A 16,187-nucleotide genomic window follows, 5' to 3' on the forward strand; every position below is an offset into this window, starting at 1 on the left:
AGTCGCAAATAAATTGTATACAACGGAGTACAAGAGAAAACTACAGAAAAATCGAAATAAAAGTGGAATCCGAAAAATATCAAAGTATCATTTACATAAGTCGCCCATCGAGCCCCTTGAGTGGCAGGGGCAGGAAATAAGTAATAGTTGCTCCCTACTTCCGCACCATTACCAGCAGCAGTAGCTGCATATACGCAACAAATGGACTGCTTGCCGCATGCCGCTGCTCGGATGATGACAATTATTAGGGGCTCTTCAGCGGCACGGCTTTGTTGTATTGTGCGCATTGTTGCCCCGCTCATTGTTGCAATAAAAAGCGAAAGAGATTTGTGAAAAGGTAAATAATTGTTTGGGTAATTGATACTCTCTTTCAGAAGTAGTTGCGCGTATATGGGCGAGCTGAGACACGCCGATCGTCGATCGCCGAGCGAGGCTTCGACGCTAAGTGGGCTGCTGTTGTGCATATATGTAGCAAAATCTGCGGCAGGATCAGCAGGAGTGGCGGTAAATGTATATACATGCTTACGCTTAAGTGTGTGTGTGTGTATGTTTTCGCTTGACGCGTTGACAGTTGAAATTGCTACAATTTTCTGCTCAAACAATGCGAAGATCAAGCGGTAAACTGAAGAGCGGATTACTGGAAGAGCTCAAATACACACAAACACATACATATATGGTATAAGTTGTTGTGTGAGTAATATTTTTAAGATTGAGTAAAAGCAATATTGGCTAAGATTCTTTGGCTACCAGCTGTTTGTTGCTGCATTTCCGCATATTTTTCCTTGCCATCAACACTCAATTTTTTCCACCATTAATGCACTAATGTTATTAGCTATTATGTTACGCTGTTATGCTACAGTTTCGTGTTTGTTTTTATGTTCACTGCATTTTTTTGCTTTGCTTAATTTTTTCGCCCGCCTTTTTTAACGTGTATGCTATCATTAACGCTTTTAAGTAATTTGTAAGTAATTTACACGCGATTTCTTGTACGGCACGAAGATGAGGGCGATGGAGAAATGGACTCTACATGTGAGCGCACATACATTTATAGATGAATCGTGTAAAGCATATACATATGCTAATATATTTTTATGATAAATTTTTTCATTAACATTGATAAGAAAGTTGTGTCTTGAGCTAAAAATAAAGTGCGCTTAATGATTGTTAGCAAGATTAAGGGTTAAACGTTTGTAGAATTAGCTTCAGAAGCATTTAGTTAATGAAAAAATTATGGAAATTTACACTTATATATTTCGAGGCTTAAATATTTTCCACAGGTGCATCTATTCAGAACAGAAAAGGTTACAAAAAGATGGTTTTTTTTATTTTTATCGGTCATTTTCTATGGCAGCTATATGCTATAGGTGGCTGATCTTAACAATTTATTGGAATACTGTAGCGTTACTTTAGATAATAATCTGTGCTAAATTTTGTAAAGATATCTTCTGAAATTAAAAAGTTTTTCATATAAGGAGTCGAGCTCGATAGTTCACTTTTTATGGCACCTATATGCTATAGTAGTCTGATCCGATGAATTCTTTTTGGCGATTGTAGCGATGCTTTTAGAAACAATTCCCGTCAAATTTCGAATAGATATCCTATAAAATAAACAGGTTTTTCATACAAGGACTTGAGTTCGATCAGTCAGTTTCTATGGCAGCTATATGCTATAGGTGTCTGATCTTAACAATTTATTGAAATATTGTAGCGTTACTTTAGATAATAATCTATGCCAAATTTCGTAAAGATATCTTCTGAAATTAAAAATTTTTTCATACCAGAACTTGAGTGCGTTCGGTAGGTTTCTATGGCAGCTATATGCTATATATGTCCGATACCGGCGATTCTGACAAATAAGTAGATCTTTAAAGAAAAAATGACATGTGAAAAGTTTCAACCTTAAACGTTGCACTTACACTTGTAAATTTGTAGTCTAAAGAACAAGAGAGGATATAGTTCAAGCAAGTTGATTTAAAAAAATCTAAAATATATTAGTATATTGATTGGCAAATAGCTGGGCTCTAAAGATTGTAAATTATGCCTAATATATTTTCGGTTCTTCTTTATTGGCGGAGACAAGGCTTACGCGGATATTTTAGGTTAAAGGTATTTTTTTTTACAGTAAGAAAATTGTCCAAACATAAAACAGGAACTCTACTAAATCAAAAATATCTGAAAAATGAACAAAGAAAGAACACTCCATTCTTTATGTATCACCCTACCATTAAACGTGTTTTTTACTTCGGGTGAGAAGTGCTTTTGTAAAGCAAAACGAACGACAGAAAGCGTCGCTCACAGCATATAAACAAATATTGTCGACATAAAAGCAGAACTAAAAAAAAAAAACAAAGCTAATTTTAACAAAAAAAAACATATTTTTGATTTTTTATTGGAAACAACAAATTTACAATACAACAACAACAAATAAATAATGCGTTAATTTGTCGAACATTATGTCAGCAAGCCACGGTTGCACTTCATTTACCGATCGCTACATTTCTGCCACATGCACGCACATAAACACACATTTGCAAGCAAAGTCGACATAAATTGCAGCTTCATTTTGCTTGCCAATGCGCCCGAGTGACGGCCAGCGATGCGCATTGCATGCAGCCTCATTAATAAATTAAAGCGAATTCTTAATCGTTCAGCGCGTTACACACATAAACAGCTACATATAAGCTAAATGAGAGCCTAAAGCTCTGCGATGCGATGCGGCGGCGCAAAAGTAGATCTGTTGCCGATTGCCGCAGGCCGCAACGCCGGGCTGCGTGATGGCGTTCGACACAGTTGAGGCCGTCAAAAAGATTTATGCATAAATTAAATGGCGCAAGCAGTGCAGTGAGAACACAACAACAGCAACAACAAACAACCAGGAGGCCTACAGCAGTGCAGCAGCAGCAGCTGGAGTGCGACCGCTCGATGACTTGATCGAGCGCGATAGCTGGGTTAGTAGTTGGCTCGAGCGGTTAGCTGTTGACTGTCAAGTTAATTTTTGACAGCCATGCACGCGACGGCATGCAGTATGTGTCTATGCGTGTAGCAAGTGGCAAGTGGCAGTTTTATATACAAGCGCTACTGCAATGTTTTCTTAAGTGCCTCATGTTGTTGTTGCCGCTACTGCTGTTGTCACTGGGTGGCATTCAGCAGCGTTCAGCGCATCCTACATTTACCATAAACGCTTTGTAAGCGCGCATGTTGCAACAACACAATTGGCTATAACAGCGCTAATTGAGCGCGACCTTCGCATAACTTAAAAGAAAATAAAAATATTTTTAAAGAAAAAAGTTGCTTAATTCAATATTTGCTTAATAAATAGCGGTGTTTTTCCCCTAGATTTGTGTTGATTGCTTTTTTACACGCCCGCTGGTGTTGGCGTTAGGAGTATGAGCATGCGCCGCTTGCTATGGTGAGCTGCTAAGTTAAGTAGCTTATTCGTACAATAGAAATGAATGAAGTCAATAAGAAATTATTTTCACAGACACTTGTATGTACATACATGTGTATGTAGGCGTTCGTATGGTCTTACTCATGCGCAAAGGCACGCAAATCCTCTAATAATAAATCGATTGTGTGTTAAGTGGATTTTTGTTTTTGTGAAATTAATATTTATTAATGATTTCATGGCCATTTAATTGACAAAAATTAGCAGAAAAGGGAAATGAAAACTAATTGAAGTTGAAAAAGTGCTTGAATTATTTATTTGAAAAAAAAAAGTAGCTTAGCGCCCAGCTACCGCTACACTAAGCAATAATGACATAATCTCCAAATCTGCTCAGGCAATTCACCAACTTAAATTAATTTTTTGGTACACTCATACACTTATTTACCAGTCAATGTCAAGTATGGGCTTGCAAAATATTTATTCAAAATTACAAATATAGATATTTACGCATACATACATACATACATAAAAGTTGATATTCTTCTAAAGCCGCATTTCGCCGCATATTCGGAAATTTCATATATCTAATATCGGATATCGAATTGTAATAACACGCTGTGATTAGCCGTGCAGATCATTATCAGTACACACATATAGTATGGATACAGTATATATACTCTTACAACGATTTTTACATGCTCCGCACGCACGCCTCTCTACCCTCATATTCTCAAGGTAGGCCAATAACACCAACAACTGTAACAATAACTAGATATAATAATCGTTTGTCATTGTGACGCCATTGTAACCGTCTACCACACCGCCGCCGCCGCCGCCGCCGCCGCCGCCGCCGCCGACAAGCTGTGTGCCACTCGCTAACGCAACAGGACATGCGAGACAGGATCGTTCTGCTGCTAAACATTTTCAAACAAGTTATAAGCACTTTATACCTTTTACAGCTATACCTTGTACGGCATGGGTGTGTATGTCACGTAAAAGAGCTGCGTGTGCACAAAAAATATACAGTTATTTGAGACAGTCGCGCAGCAGGAGATCAATTTGGCAGCAAGGTGTTCGGATATTTTTTTTTTTATCTCCACATTCTTTCTCAATTTCTATTATTACACGAAAAAGGATCTCATGCTCATTGTTTTTATTGTTGTTGTGTATAATCCAATAAAATGATATGTTTATTTTTCTTCAAAATAACAGAAAAGGTATTATATTTATTAACGGTTGATTGCTTACAGGTGTAAATTTTATGACAACACCTACACGTATACATATTTATATATTATTTCTCCATACATACATACATATACATATGTTACACATAACGTAAGGACACCTGAGCGCCTTCAAAGCTGTGCTTAGCTTTGTAAAAATGACTTTCCGTTGGCTAGTTTGTCTGATATCATGCACGGATTTAATAAGATTGAAAAACAAAAATAGTAATTTGCACAATTTTCGGGACTATCGGGACCGATTTCGGGATTATTGGAACTGATTTCGGGATTAATTGTAAATTAAATGTTAATATTTTAAATGGGGACCAATTACTAAAAAAGAAAAAAAATTTAAATAACCAGTTTTCGGGACTGCTTTTGGTATTAACTGTTAATATGTATGTATGTACAACTGATGAACGAATTAATTAAGAATTACTAAAAAACAAAAAATATTAAATTTATAATTTTCGGGATTGTCGGGACTGCTTTCGGGATTAATTGTAATTACGGTAATTAAGAATTACTGAACAACAAAAAATTTTAAATTAATAATTTTCGGGATTGTCGGGACTGTTTTCGGGATTAATTGTAAATATTAATTACAGTTGAGTGGATTAATGAAGAATTATCGAAAAGTAAAAATAATGATATGTAAATTTTTCGGGATTGGATTGACGGGACTGCCGTCTGGAATAATGGTTAATACATACATATGTATGTATGTATATTAGGTATTAACATAAGAAAATTTTTTAAAGCATCCACTTCCTGAAATTATAAGATTGTCGGTTACTAATTTCGCGATTCGAAAGCGGCATTGATTGGACTTTAAAAACGTTAAACAAAATTTAAAAGTCAATGTTATATATGTACATAAGTATTTATGTATATATATAAATCTTGTTTTTAAAAATATGCATTTTAAAATTAGAAAAAAAATCCTGAGGTAATTTTTTTAGGAACTGATATGTTCTACAAAAATGTAAAAAGTTGTATCTTAAACGGTTGAAAAGTTAAGGCAAATATTTTAAATAAGAAACAGATTTTTCACGTGTTCTTTATATTAATCTAAAACTTTGAACCAACACTTTTTGAAAATTCTTCGTTAGAGGAATACTCTTCATCTGTCCCCATTAACCCATGAATACGATAGGTTAGTTTTTGGCTCAGTCTAATGTACATAAAAAAGCTCGTTTGTGAATATTATGAACTGATACATATGTACATACGTATATATACGAAAAGACTTTTTCGACTACCAATGTGCACATGTCTACTATTATATACATATATATTTCGTATATGGCTGCAGAACCACAAATTTATTGGACTATATGTTTAAATTACCAGAAATTTAAAATTACATAAAGAAATGTTTGCTTCCTGAATACTCTTTATAAATATCAAAGCCAAATATACTGCCGCACAATGTGTCCTCTGGCACTTCGGCAGACTGTCTATGCGCGTTATCAGATTGAAAATTGATTTGCAAAAATAACGGAAAATGTTAGCCAGGAATTGAAAATAGTCAAAATGCATGTCTGTATATATTCTTATAACATATGTATATAAATACATACAAAAAACCCGCTAATAAAAAGCGTAAGCTGCAGCGGCAAGCCGAGCGGCGATTTGGGTGGTTTGCAGCCAACGCATTTTTTGCCTTAATGATGCGACATGCAACCAAAATGTGCATTTGCTTTAATTTTATACACAAAGCAGTGCACATACATACATTTAACATACAAGGCACATAAAAATGCACATGCCTACATACAAGTGTTTGGCTTATCAGTTCTTTGCGATGAACATATTTCAATGTAAAAATATAATTTATATGAGAGCAGTATTTGGCAGTTTGCCGCTTGCAGCGTGTACATCAAATGCGCAGAAGAAGTGGCAAATATTCAAATATATGTATGTATGCATTTTTCCAACTACTATTTCTTGCCTTTCAATTGGCCACCAGCCCATCTTGATTAGATGCCAATCAGCAGCATAGCAAATACCAAACGACACATTTCACTCGCAGCTCGTGAGCTCGTGTGTGTGTGTGTGTGCCTACTATGCTTTTGGCGCGCGCAAATGGGTGGGCCACCGCTGTGCCACCTATCCACAATTGCACTTGTGTTTCTCCTTACAAAAATATATACTTATGTATGTATGTGCAGATGTATGTTAGCTGTCGTTTTGTTTGTATGCGCGCATATCAGGCGGCAGCAATCCATCTGTTTCGCATCAAAATGTGTACAGCCACACATTAATACATAAATAATTGTATTTGTATATGTATGTATACATTACATCCGTGCACCCTTTTAAATAAGCGCTTAGCATTCGTTCCCCCCTTTCGGTAGCGCGGGCGTACATTTTTGCGCTCGTAAATTGTCAGCTGTGTGTGGGCTCACACGTCTAATGTCTAATCTGATTGGCGATTTATGGAAATTTTGTTGCCTGCTAACTTATTAGTCACACATGCCCACATATAAACATATATGTAAATACACCATACATACAAATGAATGTGCATATGTTTATGCATTTATTTATCTATCACTACATGTTTTTGCATGTCCGTTTGCTGAAGTCACTCGTCTGCAGCGCACTGTTATAATTCAGTTCTAATGCACTCACACAACACTCACACTCGCGTGTGCTCATATGGCCGACACGAGTGCAGTGAGTTTCGCTTTGCGTGGTCATTAGTATGTTGGACATCATTTGATGTTGTTGGCTTTAACGACGAATCAAATAACGAATGGACATTGGTTTAGCGTTGATGGCGTTGCCGATGAAGTATGAGAATTGACGATGGGTGTTAGTTATTGGCTACTCACTTACTCACATGCTGTACTTGCATATGCATGCATACGGTTTGTGGGTGTGAATTTATGTGTTGGTTTGATTTATTTTAAATTGTGCGCTATGGTGAAAAAAACAAATGTTGGGATTTATGGACATGTGAGGTGTTTGCAAGTAGAAAAGCTAATGACGTGTCGTTAAAGTTTAGAATATTGTTTCACTATTTTAAGGTGCTGATTTTTTATATCGCATAAAAATTAAAGTTATGTAAAAAATATTTCAAATATATGTATGTAGATTTTAATTTTTGATGCACTTTTAGTGTTGATAAATTAAGAAAATTATTTAATTTTGCTTAAGAATTATTGAAAAATTAAGAAATGATGTAAGTTAATTTTTATAAATAATTCTGAAAAATAATAGTAGCAAATATTTATTATTATTATTAATTAGATAATCGTGAAAAAGAAAAATATCAACTTTTGCCACATCCTACAAACAAAAATGATCATGAAAAGATAATAAAATAATATAATAATGCCTACAGTATACTTAAAGCACTTTAGAGCCAACAGTAGGCAGGAAGAATATTGAAGAAGAAATTACAAAAAGCAGTAAAAAATAGGAAAAGTGAAAGCTAAAAAAAATGTAAAAAATGTCACTTGTAAACTTTTTCACCACGAAAGTGGTTGCTGAAATTTTTATGGCGCCATGTAATAACTCAACGAACTTTTTAGCCACCCCTAAGCTGTTGGTAGGTTGTTGCTACTAATTTCTTGTTTTGTTTTTCTTTTCAGCTAATGAATTTTTAATGTGCACTGATGCGAAAAACTTTTTGTTTGTTGTCGTGTTTTTTTCGCGCTTTTCTTATTAACACAACGGCGACGTAAGCAGGTACTAGCATGTATGTATATATGTATCTACTAACGCGTATTTTTGTTTTTAAAATGCTCATTTAACATTCATGAGCGGTTTCAAAAAGAAAAAAGAAAAATATATGCATTTTCATCATTATCCACTTTATGAAAATTGAATTTCGCTTCCACATCATTGGCGCGACAAAAACCTCAAACACTGCCATCTACACCTCCGCAGCGCTACCAGCATGCGGCGCAGTCAATGCTATTACACATAAATTACCCCAATTTAGCCGGTAAGCGATTTCTTCCCCATTTATTTTCCAACGCGCGCCGCTTATCGCATCTTCACAGGCCGCACGGTGCACGCGGCAGCCCGTTGTTCGCCGCTTATCTTATCGTCAAACAGCAAACGTTGTATAGGAGAAGGTATTAAACACACACACACACACACTTATATAAATACATGCCGTAAAAAGCAACAATAACAAGAACAATGCGACTTAATGCACAGCATCTTTAAATAATCATCAACAATTCATCAAAACGTTTAAGCGCCACGCCAAAAGCGTCAAGGGTTGCGGCAAGGTCGCATGATTGACTGAGCAACGCAGGCGGAGTACCGTTATATGAATATAATGACTGACCACGTTTGTTGTGTTTGCCACAAGAGCACTGCACCCGCCTGAATTAAGTGCAAATCTGATTTCCGTTTAAGCGATTTACTTCACTCGCACGCCGGTCGCTGGCGTGCACCCCAAGCGCGTTGGCCACTGTGTTCATCTTAGCGCTGCAACCCTAAGCGCATGTACATACATATATAGTAGGCATGTGCGTGCGTATGGGTGTCACTTTTAATCTCATCACATTTCCGTTACCCTGCACTTGATTTCCTGCAGTTAGAGTTAAAGCGCGTAGGCAACGCAAAATTTGGGGTTAGCGTAGCCACTTGCTCTACACAGTCATGAATACTTGTACATATACATATGTATATGTGGGAAAGCTCAATAATATATATGCGTGAGTGTGTTTCTGTGCCAAGGCGCAAGTATCGGTTTCAAACAAAAATGCACATAAACTCATACCAACATACCAGCTTGCCCGCTAAATGGTGTGTGAAATCGCTGCCGCACTTAACGAGGGTTAAGCGCGCCACGCCATACAGTTTGACTTACCGCTACCCAAACGTATATACATACATACGTGTATGTGTGAAACTTTTTGGCGATTTATTTCGTCGCTCTGTCATTGTTTTTGTAGTTGCGCTTGTAGTTACTACCATTGGCATTATAAACGATTTAAACGCTTATATCATTAAACTATCATCAGCGCACCCGCTGTGCCGCACCACTAACCGGCGCTGATACCGGAATTGCAGCCCCCTTCCGCTGCGTTTGGGCGTGTGACTTTAGAGAATTTGTTAGCATTTCAGCGTTGTTGGGCAAATAAATTCTGCCAGGATTAGCATACTAATAAACACATGTAACGGCGCCTGTGTGCTTGCCGCGGCTGAGCGTTGTCATTTTTATTGCCGCCGCGCGCACTGATGCAGTCGAAAGCATATGCGGCGCGGATTAGCTTAGTGTATTAGCAGCTACTTGTAACGGACTTAGCTCCCACGAGAGCGTAAATGTCCAATGTTGGAAATAAACTTTTCGCTTGGCAGGAAATCAAGCGCGGAAGTCATTTATGCTGACAGTGCGCGCGTGTGGATGCGACAAAGTGTTGCCAACTACATAGATATGTTTGAGCTTTTTGCATAAAGTCATTTATAACTTATCTGTTTTACTATTTTTAAATAAATTTGGTTTCTGCACTTACATTATGCAACTTGTAGTAGAGTCCGCAGGCATTACACACGGGTTCGCCGCTGGCGTTCCGCCGCCAAAGTGTTGTCGTTGTGGTTTTGCAATTCGCGCATGATGTCCCCGCTCGCTTCGCGGCGCTTTGTAACGACTGTAGTGTCTGCAAGAGAAAGACAAATGTAAAAGTGCTTGTGAGTGCGTGTTTTTCAGAGGGTTTTGTTTGTAGCAAAAGGGTTATATCGTTAAGTCTATTTTGTTGGCTATAAATTAAATTTTTGTGTAATTTTCTGTGGCTGCGTAAGCGAAAGAAACTCACAACAAACCACGATTGTGGTTGATTAAGCAATTCGCTGTATTATTTATTTGCACAAGGGAGTCGTACGAAATTAGTTATGTACGTTGGCATACACATACATATGTATGTACATATGCATTTGTGTATATACATATGACAATTTTATATGACGAAGTTGTTTACTTGCTTAATTCTAAGTGAATTTTTACTGAATCGCAAATACGAACAATGCTTAATTTGTTTGTATTGTTGTTTAAATATGAAAAAAGTCGAACTTAAGAGTTTTTGAAATTAAAAATGTTTTATAACTACTATATTTCATTTTAAAAACTTTTAAGTTTTTGACTTCGGTACTCTCAATATGCATATTTCTGTAATTTTTTTACTGCAGAAAAATTTTATGAACCATTCTAAGTATTTTTTTTGTTATTTTTTGTAATAAAATTTTTTTATCCGTCTTCATATTAAAAATATATTTTAATTTAACTAATACATTTTTATTATGAAAATGTTCCATACAAAAATTTAATACATATATAAAAAATCAATTTTATGAAATTCATTATTTTCTCTATAAAAATTTAAAATGTGTGGGTGTAGAAAATATTTATTAAAAATTATTAATTTATAGTTATGTTAAGGATTGCAAAAAAGAAAACAATATTTTTTTTAGTTTTAATGGTTATAGAAATATTTTTTATTTATTTTATAATTTGTACACCTTGTTTTGTTTGATAATATTTTAAACGCAGTAATTCATTTTCATTAAAAAAAGTTTAAAAAATAATGCATAAAAAATTAATTAATCGGTTCTAGACGGAAACCATTCACTTGGGGGTGGCCAGAAACGATTCTTTACATATGGCTTAAGCAGCTCAAGACTTCCGGTCTTAGACCAAGTATCTTTAGGATAGCCAAAAAACATCCCTTTGTAGGCGAGATAAAATGAGAAGGAGAAACAGGTTTGTGCGCTGGGTTTGGCACCCGCCCCCCCAAAAAAACACTCTCAATGAAATGTAGAAAACAGCCTCGGATGAGAGACCCCCTTATGATGACGAAAAATATTATCGTTATTTTTTATTGTAATGATAATATTTTTCGTCATCGAGAATTAAAAATTAATAATATTTTGTTTGTAAAAAAATAATAATTGCAACTTTTGCTTTACTAATCAAATAATTCAAATTGAAAAATAATAAAATTTTACATAAAAATACATAAATTTTTACATAAAGTATATGTTATAAAAATCAGCGTTGGAAAAAAATTGTTGGCTATATCATAAACAAATTTAAAATAAATATCTCTAGAAAAAAAATTTGAATGTAATATATATTTAAAAAAAATAATCACTGTTTTGATAATATGTTACAAAAATTGCATTTCTGAGCTTTCTTATATACATACATACATATGTATATGTATGTACATATATGTATATTTTAAACAAAAAATTCTTAACCAACATAAACCTCTTAAAAATTGAAGAAAAATTAGACAAAATCTTTAAAGCAAAGCAAACATAAATTTTTATAATTTTTCAAATAATAAAAAAAAATTTAAATTTTTTTCCTTTCCAATCGCAAAATTCTAAAACACTTTCAATTTGTACGAATGTACGAATAATTCACTAACAAAATATTAAAAAAAAACTTTGTGCAACTCTGCTTCCTCTAAATTCGCTTCATCATTGCTCTGCAAGTGATACAAAATATTTAAAATTCAAAAGAACTCTGCAAAGCCTATATCGGCATGTTCGAAGCTTGCATATATCTACATAAATATATATTTGAATGTTTATACATATACATATATTATATGTATGTGTGTCGATCAGCGTTTGCACACCAAAAATATGCCAAAAGACGCATTCTCAAATAAATACCAACAAGTGTGAGCTCGCATGCGTTGTACACAAATCAATATGAAATCGTGTTTTTTAATCTTTTGTGCATAAAAGCACACACAAACATGCATACGCACACACAAGCAATATGCAAACGCACACTCGTGTGACCTGTCGCTTAATTTTATGCCCAACCAATGCAATCGTAATCGGCGCGCGAACTCGCACGCCAGAGAGCACATACGAGTATATATGAGAGTATTTGTTGCTATGTAGGTGTGTTCAGCAGTGTGACAAGTATGGAGGAGTTGGCGAAATCTGCTGCTGTGGACAGGATAGGTGGATAAGAGTGAATGTATTGCAGTGCGTTGGTGTTGTTGCAGAGTGAACTGTGGTGTAGTAATGTTGCTTAGTGTTTCGAATTCATTAAAATGGACCTTGTTAGCATTAAAATGTTATTTTCATTAATTTTGCTTTACACTTTTATTTTATTGGTCTTGCTGTCGCTGTTGTTGTTGTTGTTGTGTCGTATTTTGTTGCAGAGGTGTGAAGTTTGTTGCAACAACGTCGCAAGACGCAAACAGCTATTAATGGGCAAAACGGTAAAAAAGTTAACAAAACCAACAACAACAACAGTGACAATGTCAACAACATCAATACCAGAGACCAGAGAGTTTTGTCGAATTGTCATGTTAACAACTTAATTTATACTGTTTGATGCGAATTGTAAAGAAAAGCACGTGATTGCTATAAATGTATGTATACATATGCATGTGTGTGTGTCTTGGTCATGGATAACAACTGCATTTTTTATTATTGTAGGTTTATTTAGTATTCACAACTTTATTTGCATGTGTGTTTGTATGTGCGTGTTACGGCTTGCTGCTGATTTTTGTAGTATAACGGTTAATAGTCGTTTCTTAATTTGGCGGTAACAAGGATGTGGCAGTTGCAAGTGTAGCAGTTCATCGCTTTACATACGTATGTACTATGTATGTATGTATGTATATATTTCTTATAAAACTTAAAAAAAGTCAGCGCTTTTGTGGCAAGTTATTTGTGCAACAAAAAAACTAACACACAGCCACAAACTTGTGGCAGCGCATGTGCTTCCTCACCATACATCTGTCCACAAAACACAGGTACACTTGTGGGCGTTGCAATTAATTTCGATTTTCGCACATTTTGCAAAAAGTTAAACGGCTTGTGGATTTCCGTTGCTGCCCCAAAACTGATTGCGGACAAGTCATGTTGCATATGTATGTATGTTGCCTGCAATTGTATTGCCTGTATAATGCTTTTGCTGTTGCCTCAATTGAAGTGTAAAATTATGTAAGCAAAAATTGTGGCAAGTTCGTTAGGCATGTGGCACAAGTGGCACAGTGCAACGGGTTGTAGTTACGCCTGAAAAGCAGGCAACAACAACAATGCTTGTGGCGAAATTTATGCGCTTCACAAAGAAATATACGTTTTTATGTGTGCCACAACCTTCAAAACGTTGCCGGAACAGGTGGTGGCAAGTGCGACGCAAGCCGTGATATGCTGACCGTTGAACATGCAACTGCGATTGAAAAAACATCAATTAAAAGTGCATCGTCAAACATGATCAATAGCAGACAGTGAACACAACGCGCCACAGAGCGTATACGCAACAACAACAACAATAGTGAAGTCAAAAAAAATTGTTGGAATTGGAAAAAACCGCACCGTTTAGTGCAGTAACTGGCTTTCGAGGCGAGAAACGCAAACGTTTCAGCGTGTTGCATGAACATGATCACGTGCAAAACTAGCGGAGGCAAGAAAAGGTACATACTGTACATATATTGGAAAAGAGACGAGTTAAAGTGTGGCTCAGCCTGGGTGCCAACTAACTAGGCGTGTGCGCCTTACCGAATGCAGCGCTGGCTATGTTGGATGCTTGATGGCAACTAGGCGTAGCACTTGCGTACAGCATTTTTAAGCAAAAAGTCACACACACACTGGCGTGCTTAAAAAGCGTGTTTAATATAAATTCGAAATTAAAAGAGTCGAACTCCACGCTTAAGACCTGGATTTGCTGCTGCAGCAATCTAGTCCGGCCAAGGCGAGTGCGAGCAGCATTTAAGTTTGTTAAACCGAAAAAATTAAGCATCAGCAACAATAGCAAGGCAGCAGCAGTTAGTGTGGCATGCCGCATTGCAACGCAGCAAAAAAGTAGGCGCTCATGTTGCAGGCAATTCGTGGAAATCTCGGAAGGACAAGAGGAAATCAACAACGAAAGCAATGAGAAGTGAATAAAATTTAAAAAGGGCAGAGCAGCGCAGCAGAAGCAGTAAAAGAAAACAACAAAAAGTCCTGTTGAAAAAACATGTGATTTTTTTCTCTCACTGCTTGCAACAACAACGGGTGTCATGAAGAAGTGCATTGGCTGACCGTGTGTAATAATGCATTTATGTGTGTGTGTGTGCATGCCAAGTAGCTACTGCTCGTCATGTGAGTTTTGTAAAATTGTCATTTTAATGAATTGTTGTTGTTGTTCAATAAAGTTCTTGCGAAGCACAAAGTTTTCAATGCGATTTCAGTGCGGCTTGCCGGAAAGTTGCAGCGAAATTGAAGTTTTTTTTTAGAGAGTTGCTTAGAGAAGAAAGTTTATGTAATACAATTTTATATTATTATCTTTTACATTATTTACTTATGATTATTTTTTTCTTTTTAAGTAGCCATTTATAGCATCTGATCAAATTTGACCCGGACTGATCCCTTAAAACTGCGCGGGCAAACCGACTAGACAAAAAAATTTTTAAGACTGTTGTAATCTTTTTTATATTCACGCGAAGTTCAATATCCATATGTCTATTAGTATGTATTTGCCTCCTTATTGATAATTTTAGGCAACTGCTCCAAGCAACTCGTCATAAACGACCCAATTTTTGGACTGAACATTCTTCGATTTTTCAACGATAATGCGCCGTTACATTCTAGTACGACTGCGACCGTCTTTTTGACCAAACACGAAACAAGAGTCATCGCTCAGTCACTGTATTCGCCAAAAAAAGATTTTCTGTGACGTTTTTCTGTTTTCAAAACTAAAATATCAAGCTACAATACAGCATATTGAGTCTATTTTGAAGGCAATGGTAAAGTTTTTTGTTGAAACATTTGAAAATGTTATTTTTAAGTCAGTCCGGGTCAAATTTGATCACATGCAACTAACATTTTGTTGCTTCAAAGATAAATTACGCTTCAAAACTAATATCTTAATGACTGTTTTGAAATTTTCACATATTATGTTCTTAATTATACATATTTATCAGATAATGAACGAAGTCCGGGTCAAATTTGATCACATGTAACTAACATTTTGTTGCTTCAAAGATAAATTACGCTTCAAAATTAATATCTTATTGACTGTTTTGAAATTTTCACATATTATGTTCCTAATTATATTTATCACATAATGAACGAAGGACTACGATTTTTGATTATACATATAACCGATTTTTCAGGCAGTCTAATTTTTTTTTCAAAATTTGTCATAATGAATCGCCGCTTATTAAGGTACATAACATAATTTATTTATTAAGTAAAATGCTTATTCAAAAAAAAAGATCACATAAATGTGTTTTTTCCATCTTGCCAGTGTATATAACGCCTCAAACAGTGCCCAATCCTTACTTGACTACCTTATCCAACTACTTCTTCCACTTTCTTTGAAGCATAAGCTTGACCTTACTTCTCTTGCAATCGCTGCAATGCGCTCACTTTAAAACGCTAATAAAAATTAATGAAGTGTGAGCATTAACACCAGCAACGGCAGAGCGATTGCACGCACACATAACTCACAGCCGTGCTTTAATACGCCTGTAAGTGCCGCACAAATCATATATCGACTTTTATGTAAGTATGTATACGTATGTGCCTCAGCATTTAGTTATAAGTAGGTGTGACAGTGTGCGCATACAAGCAAACACTGTTGGCGAATAAACGTA

At 35.8% G+C, this 16,187-nt stretch overlaps 1 protein-coding gene across 2 annotated transcripts in view; it reads right to left on the reverse strand.

The window, feature by feature from the left end:
- The window catches only part of LOC120766874 (GATA-binding factor C), a 124,087-nt gene that overhangs the window by 8,082 nt on the left and 99,818 nt on the right, over nucleotides 1-16,187 (reverse strand). For both annotated transcript variants that reach the window (XM_040092606.1, XM_040092605.1), the window contains exon 5: nucleotides 10,095-10,238. In XM_040092606.1, coding sequence (XP_039948540.1) covers nucleotides 10,095-10,238 — 144 coding nt within the window. The remainder of the gene's footprint in view (nucleotides 1-10,094; nucleotides 10,239-16,187) is intronic.

The sequence above is a fragment of the Bactrocera tryoni genome, chromosome 1, assembly GCF_016617805.1.
Source record: "Bactrocera tryoni isolate S06 chromosome 1, CSIRO_BtryS06_freeze2, whole genome shotgun sequence".
Taxonomy (NCBI): Eukaryota; Metazoa; Arthropoda; class Insecta; order Diptera; family Tephritidae; genus Bactrocera; species Bactrocera tryoni.